At 39.2% G+C, this 13172-nt stretch overlaps 1 protein-coding gene across 6 annotated transcripts in view; it reads left to right on the top strand.

Annotated features, from left to right (window-relative positions):
- The window catches only part of SENP7 (SUMO specific peptidase 7), an 88881-nt gene that overhangs the window by 54005 nt on the left and 21704 nt on the right, over window positions 1-13172 (top strand). For all 6 annotated transcript variants that reach the window (XR_012897467.2, XM_075907664.2, XM_075907679.2 and 3 more), the window contains 5 exons: window positions 1247-1393; window positions 3238-3271; window positions 4145-4327; window positions 9898-10160; window positions 11924-12057. Coding sequence is in view for 5 of the 6 variants with exons in the window: in XM_075907664.2 (XP_075763779.2) it covers window positions 1247-1393; window positions 3238-3271; window positions 4145-4327; window positions 9898-10160; window positions 11924-12057 (761 nt within the window). In the remaining variant the exon portion in view is untranslated. The remainder of the gene's footprint in view (window positions 1-1246; window positions 1394-3237; window positions 3272-4144; window positions 4328-9897; window positions 10161-11923; window positions 12058-13172) is intronic.

Here is a 13172-nt window from a genome sequence, read left to right as displayed (position 1 = left end):
TGCAGGTTGAAGCATGAAGGGACACGTGAATCTTAACACATCTGATATGTAAATATCTTGTGTCCCCAGTAAGGATGTAAAATCCCATGTAATGAGGTAACCTGTAACATAATGTTTAACCGGTTAACTGCTTAAATGGGGACAGGTGGGGGTAGGGACAGCTCCAGCTGGGCTAGAGTGCCCCCCCCACCTGTGGCATGGCTTGGTAGGCTGGCTGGACTGGAGTGGCCCCTCCCGCCCCCACTGCAGCCAGGGGGTGATCCAGCCCAGCCATGCCTACCATGCCACACCGTGGGTGGGCAGAGAGCTGCTCCAGTCTGGTAGGACTGGAGTGCCCCCCGCATGCGGCACAAGAGGTCCAGCTCAGTCAGAGTGGAGCAGTCCCCTGCCCATGTGGCTGCTGGTTAACTATAACTGGTAAGCATTGCATCCCTAGTCCCTAGCTACAACAGTGCCACACAAATTCTTGTTCTCCCTTTCTGGTGTAAACACTGTAATCAAGAACCAGGCAGAATTGTACCCTGGAAATGTAAACACAGTTGTATGAGCAATTGGCTGAACGAAAAAGTAGGAACAAATGGACTTGTAGGCTTTGTTTTACATTGCACTCAAATGTTTGTACATGGTTCTTTCATGATAAAGAGATTGCACTGCAGTACTTACATTAGGTGAATTGAAAATATTTCGCATTTTTTATAGTGCAAATATTTGTAATAAAAATAAAGTGATCACTTTACACTTTAATCTGTATTTTATTAGAAATCAATATATTTGAAAATGTAGAAGATACCAAAAAATTAAATTAATGGTATTCTGTTGTTTAATAGTGAAATTAATAGTGATTGATTTTTTAAATTGTGCAAGTGCCCTAATTGCATCATGTCTTGAATGTCGGCCTTAAGATGGATTCTGTGGGTTTGATGTGGAAAAAGGGATATTAGCTATTACTGTGATTTACGGGTCTTATTTTGGGTTAGATTAGTTTATAAAGAGATGGCGTTGAAAGAGCACTACTACATATTGACAAAGTGGCACAAACTAGGAAAAGTAAGCTGCCTCTCACCCATTGAGAACATAAACTCCAGAACTGGTTCCTTATAATAACTTATTTTTCCATACAGCTTTTCCTTATTACAAGATACATAACTCGTATAAACAACTCTCTCATCTGCAGGGGGATAATACCTTGAGGTTAGGGCTAAGAACACATTTCAAGCATTATATTAAAATATTTCTTATTGTATAGGTTCCAGCTGTACCACTTGAAGATGACTCTTCCACAGACTTACCTTCCTGTGACGCATGCAGTAAACAGATAGGGCCAGCATTAGATATTAAGCTTGCTACACTGTATATAGGAAATATAAAAGGAACATCAACAGGTTATGTTACGGTAAGTTGTCATCTTATTACTGTAATGAGTCTTTGGCTTTAAAAATAAAACCTGTCAAGTTCTGCATATTATGAATGGACTTCAGAGGATGAAAGATCCATAAAGATGACTGGTAATTCTGAAATTAGACCTACCTTTCTCTCCAACCAGTGGTTTTGATCAAGAGATATCCGTGTAACTTATTGCTTCCTATCTGTTGTACTGATGTGTTCCATTCAGTGAACTGGAGCACTATTAATGTTTTCCAAGGAATCCATGCTCTGAAGTTTTCAGACAGCAAGACGCATATGAATAGACAAAGTACTTGCATTCTATTACAAATCAGGCCGAGACAGTTTTTTAAAATCATAGCAGGAAAGCAAAAACTGACCTGGTCACACACAGGTTTTGTCTACACTGCCAGTTTTGCCAGCAGTGACTATGCAAATGAGGCATAGATTAGCATATCACCATACTCCATTTGCATAATTTATTCACACCATTTTTGCGCCAAAAAAATAGTAGTGTGGAAAGGCATAAGAATCTTGCGGAAAACAGGGTTTTTGCACAAAAACAAAAAGTCCAACCTTCTTTTTTTCAGCAAAATGGTGTACATAAATTATGCAAATGAGGTGCAGCAATATGCTAATCTGCACTGATCTCATTTGCATACTCTGCCTGCAAAACCGGCAGTGTAGATGTAGCCATAGTGTCTATTGAAACCAAAAGCGATCGTGTTTTCCTGGAATACTGCAGATCTTACAACACATGAACTCTTAATGTTTGTATCCCAGATAGACCATGTGCTCTAAAACTTAAGATATAGAGTGCATCTCTTTAAAAGGTAGTTTCAAAGCACAGAGCATTAAAACAGCACCCACATCTTAATAGAGCGAGAGAAAGGGTTATAATGTTATAGAAAGTATAAACCAAGAAACAGATTAATCCATACCCCAGGCATGTTACAAGATAGTTGGATTTCTGCAACTCCAAGACCAGATTCAGTGTATATACTGCAATTTTAAAAACATCTCAGTTTTCAATTCCGGTTATAAATGCAGGGCATTCCTTAGTAATAATTTCATCTGTTCCCATTGCTAAAGTGCCCTGTGAAGCAGATTAAAAAAATCTTGTTGAAATAATAATACTCTTATCCTATAAACTTACCCCTCAGTTTTCTTCTCCTTCCCAATCTAAATGCTAAGAATTAAACTGTTAAGATACAAATGTTAAATTCTGGCTATGTATACTGTTTCTAGGGAAAGTCACAAATTATGGTTCAGATTTTTGTGGCAAGGCTTTATTTCATTAGACTTCTACAATACATTACAGTATGGCAATCTATCGAGCTTCTACATATTCTGAGTAGATTTAGGGGAAAAAGTCTTAAGATGTGTAACTTGCAGAACTGTATCACCATGTGATTGGTAATACAAAAGTTCTAAAATTACTTGTATAAGACAACTACAAAAAACGTTATGTTTTAGTGCTAGGATTAGGCTCCAATATTCATATTTAGGCATGTACTTAAAAGTGACCAGGTTCTTAGGAGAGTTGGCCACCTTGCTTGCTACCATTTACTCCATAGAGATTTGAGATGCTGAGATATCTGAATATGGGTTTACTGGTGTTTAGATTCCTTAGTACGGTTTTCAGAGTCTAACCCTAGACTGCCCCCCAGACTAATCCTAGACACCAGGCAAAATGTTTTTGACAAGAAGTTCTTAAATATTCTTAAATCAAACATTTATTCTTTTAGCTTATTCAGCTAAGCAGAAAGAGGAATGTACAGAAATAAAAATATTTTAATTGTAAGGAAAAATGTTGAAAAATAAACTATTTTTTGTTTTCTTTTTTCTTTTTAGTTTACTACAAGATATATTAATATCCCATTTGAAGGTAAGATACTGTATTGTGTCATGGTCTCTTCTTAACAAAACCATTTGCAAAATACTAACACATTTCTGTGAAAACATTTTGAATAACTTCCTATTCTGCCAAGCACTTTCCCTCTTTCATTATTTGTAATATAACATTTAGACCAAAGTGAGAGAGTTTTTATGATACAGTAAATAATAGCTTAGTAGCTTTCAACTATTTCAGTAACATCTGTGATATTTATAACGTGTCCATCATCATTCTGTCTTGAGTCTTGATCTTTCAGAGACTTAAGCAGCATATGCTTAATTTTAAACGCAAGTAGATTCATTCAAGTAAATGGTACGAAGTTAAGCAGAGGCAAACTTTTTGCAGCCCGAGAAATGTTACATATTAAGTTAAAGGAAATTATTTAATCAACTAAAGATAGAATAGTATAAACCAGTATTTTAATGTTAAGTCGATTGTTCAGAGTGTTATGATGTGGCAGGTATAATAATTGTTTGTAGGATATGTTACTGTGCCATTCTTAATTGACAGATACAATGACTGAAAATAGGAGAATGGAGTTTCTGATACAATGGAATTGAAATGTAATAGCTAGAGAATTAATATAACTAGACCTTTTTTTAGGGAAAATGTTAGAACTTCTATAAACAATCTCACTTTTCTATATTTGTGCCTTTGTATTAACTTTGTGTAACCTTTGTAATCTCTGTAACCTTCTGTTTAGGGTGCAGGTCTTGGAAAAGTAGGTGTCTTCACATACTACTCATGCTGCACAAGTTTGATACGATGGCACTTGACTTCTGTTTTGTACATTTTAATATGTAATGTATTTGTGCATGTATCTCCATGGTAAGATCTGCTTCTCTTAAATCCTGTTTCCTACAGTGGCTCTTAATAAGAATATAGAGTTGTCAGTGGATACTGTACACCTAAGAAAGTTTGGCCTGTGGAGGAGTAATGAAGACTGTCACTCTTCAAGGAGTAACACTTTCATTTTCCTTTGGCTGTCTGCAGACTACGTAAAAAAGATCGAAGCCCAATTAGAAAAGTCAGTTTTAAGCAAACCATGTGAGTATGATGGGATTAACTGGCCCCTTGAAGACATGATGAAAAAAATTGCTATGTATAAGCAATCAGGTGGCTATTTCAGATTTAAATGTCTGAGAAACAGGAGATGATTAATTATTTAAAGGGAAAAAATGGTCAGTTTTGCTTTCTCAAAATTTTGTTTAGTTAGCTTTCCTTAAAAGGGGAAGTAAACATAATGAAAATTTTCAACAAATTAATGGGATAGACCAAGCTCATTGGAATTAGTGAAAAATCATGTAAAAATACAGAAATAAATCTTTGAACTGTGCAACATTGTATTCTGCATATGGATGGTGTGATAGTGTGCTCAGAATGCCTAACAACCAACTGGTTAGCAATCCAACTTCTTCTGGTCCCTTTGCTCTCTGAGCAGGCAGCAGAAGTGCCTGGTTCTCATTTTAGGCTGCAAAATGTCTGTCCTCCACTTGCATCTGGGTCTCAGCTTGTAAGGGAGTGTAGTAGGGGGTCTTGGGCTGTATGTAAAGCAACTTTGGCAGGGTCCAAGTCTGCTGTTCTAAGATACTTCTTACTTATGTCCCTTCAGTTTGGGACTTGCTCCAGTAGTCCAAATAATTTGCTGTGGTTCATCTGTAGTATCACCCCTTAGTGGAACTTTTGTGGCATCATGCCACAAACTCAGGCTCCTCTGTCTGGGTGAAGACGTAAGGCTGGAATGTCCCAGCTCTTCAGTGTCTTTTACAGTCAAATTATCACATTTCACTCACTGCTGGATGCTCCCCAGTCTTTTCAACATTCTTTCTTGCTCAGGGACATGTGGTTTCTCTCCCAATGATTGTTGCGCTTGCTAAGCTTGTATTGAATCACCCCTCATGTAGAGAGGTAGAGCTACCTCCTGCCTCTCTTTGCTGGTCAGCTCTAAACTGAGACTGAGTGTGTCTCTCCTTCCTGCTGCAGGCCTGTCGTTCGCTGTAGGTATAGCAGGGCAGGGCTAGTTGGACCCATAAACTCTCTTTTTAATCCCTTTTCTGCTGGAGGTTTCTCTGCTCCATCACAGATGGCTTTGAGTCATGCTGACTATCATAAGTATCTCTGTGAGGGTGTGTCTAGACTACCTAGTTTTGTCGACAAAAGTGGACTTTTGTCGACAAAACAATACCAGCGTCTACACTACCGCGGAGTTCTGTCGACATAATGTCGACAGAACTCCGCGGATTTGTCGACGCTGGTATACCTCATTTTACGAGGCATAACACTTTCTGTCGACAGAACTCTGTCGACAGAAGGTGTTATTGCCTGTAACACTGCATCCAGACTACGGAGTTCTGTCGACAAAGCGACTTGCTTTGTCGACAGAACTCCATGTGTCTGGACGCAAATTGTCGACGGAAGTTTTGTTGACAGTATCTGTTGACAAAACTTCCGTCGACAAAACGCGGTAGTCTAGACGTACCCTGAGAGTAGGTATGGTGTTCTCTAGGGATTCTGTCTTCTGGTGGTGAATGTGTAAGAAGAATATCTTGGAAGATAGCGGGAGCTATATTGATTCTTCTAATGATGATGTAACACTGTGGTGCAATCTTGCTGGACAAAAAGAGAAAAATCTGACGAGGTCAAATGCACATAGATGACTTCACTTGTTTAAATGATCTTTTGGGCTGGGATTGTCTTTGTTATAGAACACCTCTATAATGCTATGTAAGAGGTAATGTGGGAATATAATTCTCCTTCATATATTCAGAGAGTTTATAATGCAGGAATGAGAGAATAATTTGTTTCATTTATCAACTCCTGCCTTGGAGATGATGAACCATATCGCTCTTTGCTACAAGAAAGGAAATAGGGTAAAAGTCAATAGCTGAAGTGACACAGCTAATCTTTCAAGTCTGGTCCAAATCCACAATATTTTGACTCATAAACAACAAGCTACTGACCAGGGTGGATAAAAATCAATGTTTTTAAAAGAAATCCCCCCTCCCTTTTTTTTTTGTGGATAAAATGCTTTGTGATGGACAAACATATATAAAGACCATTTTAATTAAGATACGTCACAGCTCAAAGATACCTTATCATGGAATAGGAATTATAAATTCTAATTCTTGTAATGTTTAGAAGTCTTTTAAATGAGTTCCAATAGTACTTGGATTAGGGATCCAAAGTTATGGGGTTGCAGAAGCATCAGTATAGATTGTTTAGGTTAATCTTTTTATCTACCCAATGGGACTCAATGCTTAGTTTAGGAGATACCGTTAGAAATGCCTAGTTTTTCAGTCCTCATACTATGAATTTGTGTCTCCAGAGAGAACATGCTTGTTAACAGCAAAAATGTTTATAAAGAAATGAATAATATGTAGAGATGAGAAATAACAGACTGCAGCCCTATTGACCTTCTGCATATTTGTGTACACAGAGTCAAGCCCTTACCTCTCTCTAAAAGTGCAGTTTCAGTCAGTTCAATGAATACAAGTTAATACTTTACATTTCTTACGTTGACCTGGCTGATACATCAATTTAATTTTTGTTTTTTTAAAAAGTCATATAGCTATTTAGTTAAAAACAATTTTAATAAAAACAAACTTGATTTTAAAAAACGTGAATGTTTGGATTCTCCCCAAAAATTCATATGCTTGTTTTGTTAATATATTTTGTTTGCTGTTGAAGAAAAAAAAATCCAGAATACATAACTATGTTGTTTTAGTTAAAGCAATTTAAATGTCTGAATGGTGATGTTCTCCTCTTACTAAGGCATAGCAAGAAGATCCTCCAAATATTAATGATTAACCCGTTGATTTGGAGATAGTTCACCTTCCCGTGACTTCATAAATATCTGCTTCAGTTATCTTTGGTAAATGAAATAACCAAACAATCATTCACTTTATGATGTAGTTGCATAACTAATGTGAAAAGTTTTTTCAAAATAAATCACTGTTTAAAAATGTATAGTGTGTACCTTCTAAAAATGAAACCTCCATCTATCTTTGAGTTGTGAAGAATATGGATTAAAGTTATGACCATCAACAAAAATGCACTCTTATGTAGAAAACCATGACTAAATAGTCTTCCTGACAAGTGATTTAAATCAAATTTACCCTGCTCCTGTGTGATCATTGTTGAAACTGTAGTGTATAAGTGTTCCCTGAATTTTGGTAATACTTCTAATCCATAAATGTTTTTCCTTCTACATAGAAAGAGAATTTAGAGTAAGCATTAGCTTTTGTGCTTGGAATAGTAATTTTGTAAAGTTAGAGACTGAGTGACGCCTCCCCATCAGGAAATTCGGTCTGTTTAGCTATCTGGTTTGGGGGGGGAGGTGTGAGGGAGAGAGAGATCCATACTTGTGAGAGATGTATTTTTTAAACTGACCTAACCACTGCCCTTGACAGCATTGGAATTCGCCTGTTGACCTTAGGGAGATGTATTACTTACGCTGATGGGAGACGTTCACTCAAGTGCTACAGCAGCGCAGCTGGAGCGGTGCCATTGTGTTGCTATAGTAGTTGATGTATAGAGAGGTACCCAGAGGACTTCTTGGACCTACAAGGGGGAAGTGTCCCAGAGTTCAGGTTCCAGCCCAATTCTGGATGCCTACACTACAGTTAAAACAGCTCTGCTGCCCAAGCACTCTGAGCCAGAATCAGTTGGCCCAAGCCAGTGACAGGTTTTTAATCACAGTATAGACAGGGACAAGGTGGGTGAGGTAGTGTCTTTCACTGGACCAATGTCTCGATGAGAAACCAGCTTTTGAGCTACACAGAGCTTTTCCAGGAAACACAGTTTCACAGCTAATAAAAGGTGGAACAGATTGTTTAGTGTAAATCATTAACGCATATTTGAAGGGGCCATTCAAGGTGAATCCCTTGATAACATTCATCCTGTAATGGGAAGGGGGAAGGGAAAGGGGGAGAAAAGCAGCATGGGTAGGTACAGGTTGTTAGTGGGATAAATTGCTGTAATAAACAATAAATCCATTGTCTCCCTTCCGTTCATGATTTTTACTGTCCAGCACAAATGTGAGCTTATGCTCTCAGGTTCTTCTTCAGAAAGTAGTGTGCAGGTTTCCTTTGAGATTGAAGATTGAGAGGTCTCAGATATAGAGTGATTGCTTACTAGCAGGTGATATGGTATTTTTGTCTGTATCATTTTCCTATGTGAGTTCATTTCAGAGCATAGAGATTGTCTGGTTTCACCCACATAAGTGTTGTTGGAACATTTAGTGCACTGGATGAGGTGTATGCCATATGTTGTAATAGGTGTGTTTAAGACCCACTGATCTTGAAAGATGTGTTGTGGAGGATGTGGATCGTTGTTTCTGTGTAGATATGCCTACATGTTTTGCTTTTCTTGTTCTGGCATGGTCTGGTGCTACTTGGAGTTGGTGTGTCTGTTCGGCGGCATGCTTAATTCTTATGATAAGGGTGGAGGATTGTTTGAAGGCCAGAAAAGGGGACTCGGGAAGGATTTCTTTTAGGATGCAGTCCCCTTCAAGTACAGGTTGTAATTGCTTAATGATACCCTGAATGGGTTCCATTGAGCTAGGCATTAGTGATGACCAGACTTAGTAATTAAGGCTAAATTGCTTAGGGAATTTATATGCATTGAAACTAATGGTAATTGTAAGTTTAAGAAGCCAGTAGGCAGTTATGAATATCAGCCTGGATTATTGTGAGGCATTATCATTTAACAAGAAGCCTTAAGGAGGAACTATTAAGATTTTTTTTTATGCTTGGCTGTTTTGTATCTATTTAAAGTATATTTGCAGTAAAAGCTTTTTTTATCTGGCATATTGGGGAAATGGGAGGTGCTGGTAAGTGGAAAAAATCTGCTTAATTAAGAGGGAGAGAATTGAAGTGAGGAAGGGAGTTTGTTTCATGTGCTCTGGGAGGGAGTTTAGGTGCAGGAGAGTTGGGGGGTGCTGCATCTGAGGGGTGCTCATTTTGGGCAGCTCCTTGCAAGTAGCGACCTTTGAAGCTTGCTCCTAGGTGTGCTGCCCCTGCTCTGCCACAAGTACTTACTCTGCAGCTCCTATCAGCTGGTAACTGCCTCTGGTAGAAAGTGCAGAGATAGCGCCCGTGGGTGGAGCAGCGCATAGAGTTGCCAGGCCACACCTCTGCCTAGGAGAAGCAGGGACTGGCTGTTGCTTGCAGGGAGCTGCCCAAGGTCAGTGTCTCCAGGATCCAGCACCCCAAAACCCGTCACATACCTAACCTTCCTTTCAGAGCCTACCCCCCGCACTCCCTCCTGCACTTGGCACTCATTGTGGCAATTCCTGTTGCTTCTAGGTGGAGGAACATGTCACCACCTCTGGGAAGTTACACAGAGCCAGATAGGGAGCCTGCCAGCGCCATGCCAACCTCACAATAATCTTATATGAAGATTACAAATACCAGTTTATAGAGCTTTCCAGTTAGTACAGGATTGAATAAAAGTTTTTACTGTATTTGGTAATTTAAAATTTTTGAAATGTAAATACTAACTTGTTTCAGCAAATGAGCGCTCAGGTCTGACAGTTATATTCTGTGAAATTGTTGTTAACTTCTGCCATGTCTTGTCAGTCTCAGTTAATGATCAGTTAATGTTTTTTCTTCTTACAGCCAAATCTAATGAATTCATTTTCCTTGAACTCTTCCAACCGCTCACGGAAAGAGAACAGATTAAGCTGAATGAGGTGATTGCGGAAGTGAGCAGGAAAAACAGGTCACCAGATCTGTCTGACTTCTTGTCTTGGAAGCATGCATTACCTTTGTTTAAGGACTTGTCGCCTGAAGAGAGCTCCTTTATGAATTGTTGCCAGGCTTCGTTTCAGCAGCAGCTGCAGAAGGACAGCATTTCGGTTCTCATGGACCCCCTACCTCAGGTATATACATGATTCTCAAATGATTTATTGAAGTGAAGTCACCTAGTGCCATTAGAGAAATCAAGCCATTTTCAGTTACACACAGAAGATAAAAATATCTGTATGCATACTTAAGAATTGATAACATTTGTTAATTTATACTTCATAATAAGGCAATATTTACAGTCTACATAATTGATAGATTGTCCCATTAGGGTGCAGAGGAGGAGAATTCAAGGGGCTTTCTCCCGTGATACAAAACCTATGCAAGAGCTAATCAGAATCATGGTTCTTGCATTCAGAGAAGTAAATACAAAGATCCCATTCCTGCCTTCTGCTTCTAGGTATGCAAGCCATTGTAGGCCACTATTTATTGGGGAGTCTGGCCCTAATATGCATCTCTTTGAGGGAAAATTTTGAAGTTGAAATTTTTGACATTTGGGGCTTGGTCAGTTCCCTAATAGACACATTCTATACAGTAGCAATAGGGATAAAGGAAGGGTAGGTTGGTTTGAGTACAAAACTAGAAGCCTAGAATTCATCTGTTTTGCTCTTTGCTTTTGTGATGGCTCGGTAGCCTTTGGTGACTTAGTCTTGATGGGTCCAGTGACTGCTGCTCCCATTGAAGCCTGCGGGATACTCAGCACCGCTGACATTTTAGCCCAGTGGTCGCCAGTAATTGTGATTGGCTGCTTGATCCTGGAGAGTCTCCCAGTCTGTTGTGATCAGTATGCTCCCCGCTTGCTCCATGCCACTGAACCATTCCCAGGAGTGGACACAGAGTATGTCTTTGTGGCCTCATGTGGAGGGGGGAGTGTAGAAGTCTTGGCACACTGCTCCTGCCTGCAAGCATAATCCCCTTAAGCTCCCGTTGGCCAGAAACAGGGAACTGTGGTGAGTGGGAGCTGTTGGGGAAAAAGGGGCAACACATGCCTCAAGCCCCTCATCCCTGGGGCCACAGAACCACATTGTCCCCTCTTCTGGAGTGGTGCGGGACACCAGCAGGGAGCCTGCCCCAGCCTCGCTGCACCATCAGTCATGAACTGCCGGTGGCACATGCCCACCTGGTGAGAGGCTGTACACCAGTGTACAGCCCCTTCCTATAGCCAGCACCCCAGCTTTGAGCCCACTCTAAGTTGGCATCCCCATGTCTCCTGCACAACTGTCCTAGCACTGACCTTGCTCCCACACTCACCGAGGCTGCACTCCAGCCCCTGCCCTAGGCTGGTTAAAGCGTGTGTGGGGGAGCAAGTTGTGAAGAGCGGGGGAATGAAGTGGGCAGTGCAGGGCTTTGGGGAAGGGGCAGCACTTCAGGTAAGGGGCAGGGTAGATCTTGGGTCGCTTTTAAATTAATAAAGTGATCTTGGGCATTGAAAAGTTTGGGAGTACTGTTCTAGCCGTATCTTTTTTGCTTCTGTTACCTTTTCAAAAAAGAGGGGATAGTACTGCCCAACTCACATGGCTGACTAATGTTTGTAAACCATTTTGAAGAGAGAGCTGCTTTATAGGTGGCAACTTCTGCCTTTGGTGTGTGCGCGCTTTGGCTCAAAGGTGCATTTATCACTGAAATGCGTATGTTGCATGCTAGTGTTATATTCTGTTTTTGGCAAAAGGAGAAGAACAAAATATGAAGGTATAATGGATGAATTGAATATTAAATGAAGAGTTATTGTAGACTGCAAAATGTACTTATGGGTTTTTTTTTTTTACTTCCAGTCTGCTGTGTGTTCACTTATGAATAAAGATGATTTTTTTGGTTAGAATTTTTTTCTCTCTGCCATCAGGAACCAAAAGTAAATGTCACCAGGCCGAGTTATGCTCTGTTGCAGAAGCAAAATCGTGGTAGCTATTCCATTTCGCTCTCATCTAAATCAGACGATGAATGGAAAGAAATAAAAGAAACAGGACCAGTTCAGAAGTATGTATGCTTTATTTAAATGAGCAAGAAAAAGCACATGGATGTAAATTGCATAAGTAAATAGCTAGAATAAAGTAATGACTTAATGTTCGTAAATTACTTTCAGTTTTTTGGGTGAATGGTGCTATGTTACATGTGAACATGTTTCTACTCTAAGCTCTGCACTTTGCTTTAGTGTCTCAGTTCTCATTGTCAATGGGCAAAAAGGGGGCTTAAGCTCAATGTATTAATGTTAAGATCATCTCACTAAAAATTAAAAAATACTTGAAGTAAGGGCTGAATCCTTTCCCAGTAAAACGCCCAATGATTTCAATGCAGCCAAGATTTGGCTCCAAATAATGTTCTGCATCACAGTAAAGTGTTTTTCTTTCTGTCATGTTTGTGCCATTTAGCTCTCTGAGTTCTGTTTCTTAACCCACATTATTTGTCACAAGCTTGTTTTTGTCAGTTAATACAGCAATTCTACAACAATATGTAGCAATGTATATAATATAACTAGCACCAAGCTCCTGCTATATCTAATCTGTTCTCATACTACATGGCAGGTCTTGTTAATTGTGTTTAAGGCTTTATGTTTTACACACTGTTGAAATTATTATTTATGCAGATTATTGCTATGACACTAATTCAACCATAAATATTGTTATTAAATCCAAAGGTCAAATAGTATTTATACATTTTCTTTAAACATGCCTAAAAAACCCTAAATAGTAAGCAGTTTATTACATTCGAGCAGTAACAAAACATTTACAAGAGTTTAACTGAAATACTTTAACGTGGGCTAAACTCGGAGTGCTTAACCCATAATGGTTAGGTCCTCTTAGGTCAGGCAGGTATTATCAATGAACCTTGAAGAGTTTGTTTGTACCCTTAGGTAATAAGTGATGTCACTGGCAATTATTGGACCTTAGGTAAGGTCACATGCAGGTGTTTCTTACATACTCGATTTGCAGCATATGGTACCAAGTTAATATTTTATTTTTTATTTTGATTTCTTTATTCCAAGCCTTAAATAAAATAACACTGGTATTTCAAAGGGTCACTATTAGTCTTAACACATCTGCTCTTCTTTTATGGATTTCATCTTTTGTATTCACATGCTTTCAGCGTCTGAT

Source organism: Pelodiscus sinensis, chromosome 1 (assembly GCF_052426305.1).
Source record: "Pelodiscus sinensis isolate ZL-2025 chromosome 1, ASM5242630v1, whole genome shotgun sequence".
NCBI classification, from domain to species: Eukaryota; Metazoa; Chordata; order Testudines; family Trionychidae; genus Pelodiscus; species Pelodiscus sinensis.
The sequence above is the reverse complement of the archived record's forward strand: the minus strand, read 5'-3'. Positions and strand labels throughout refer to the sequence as shown.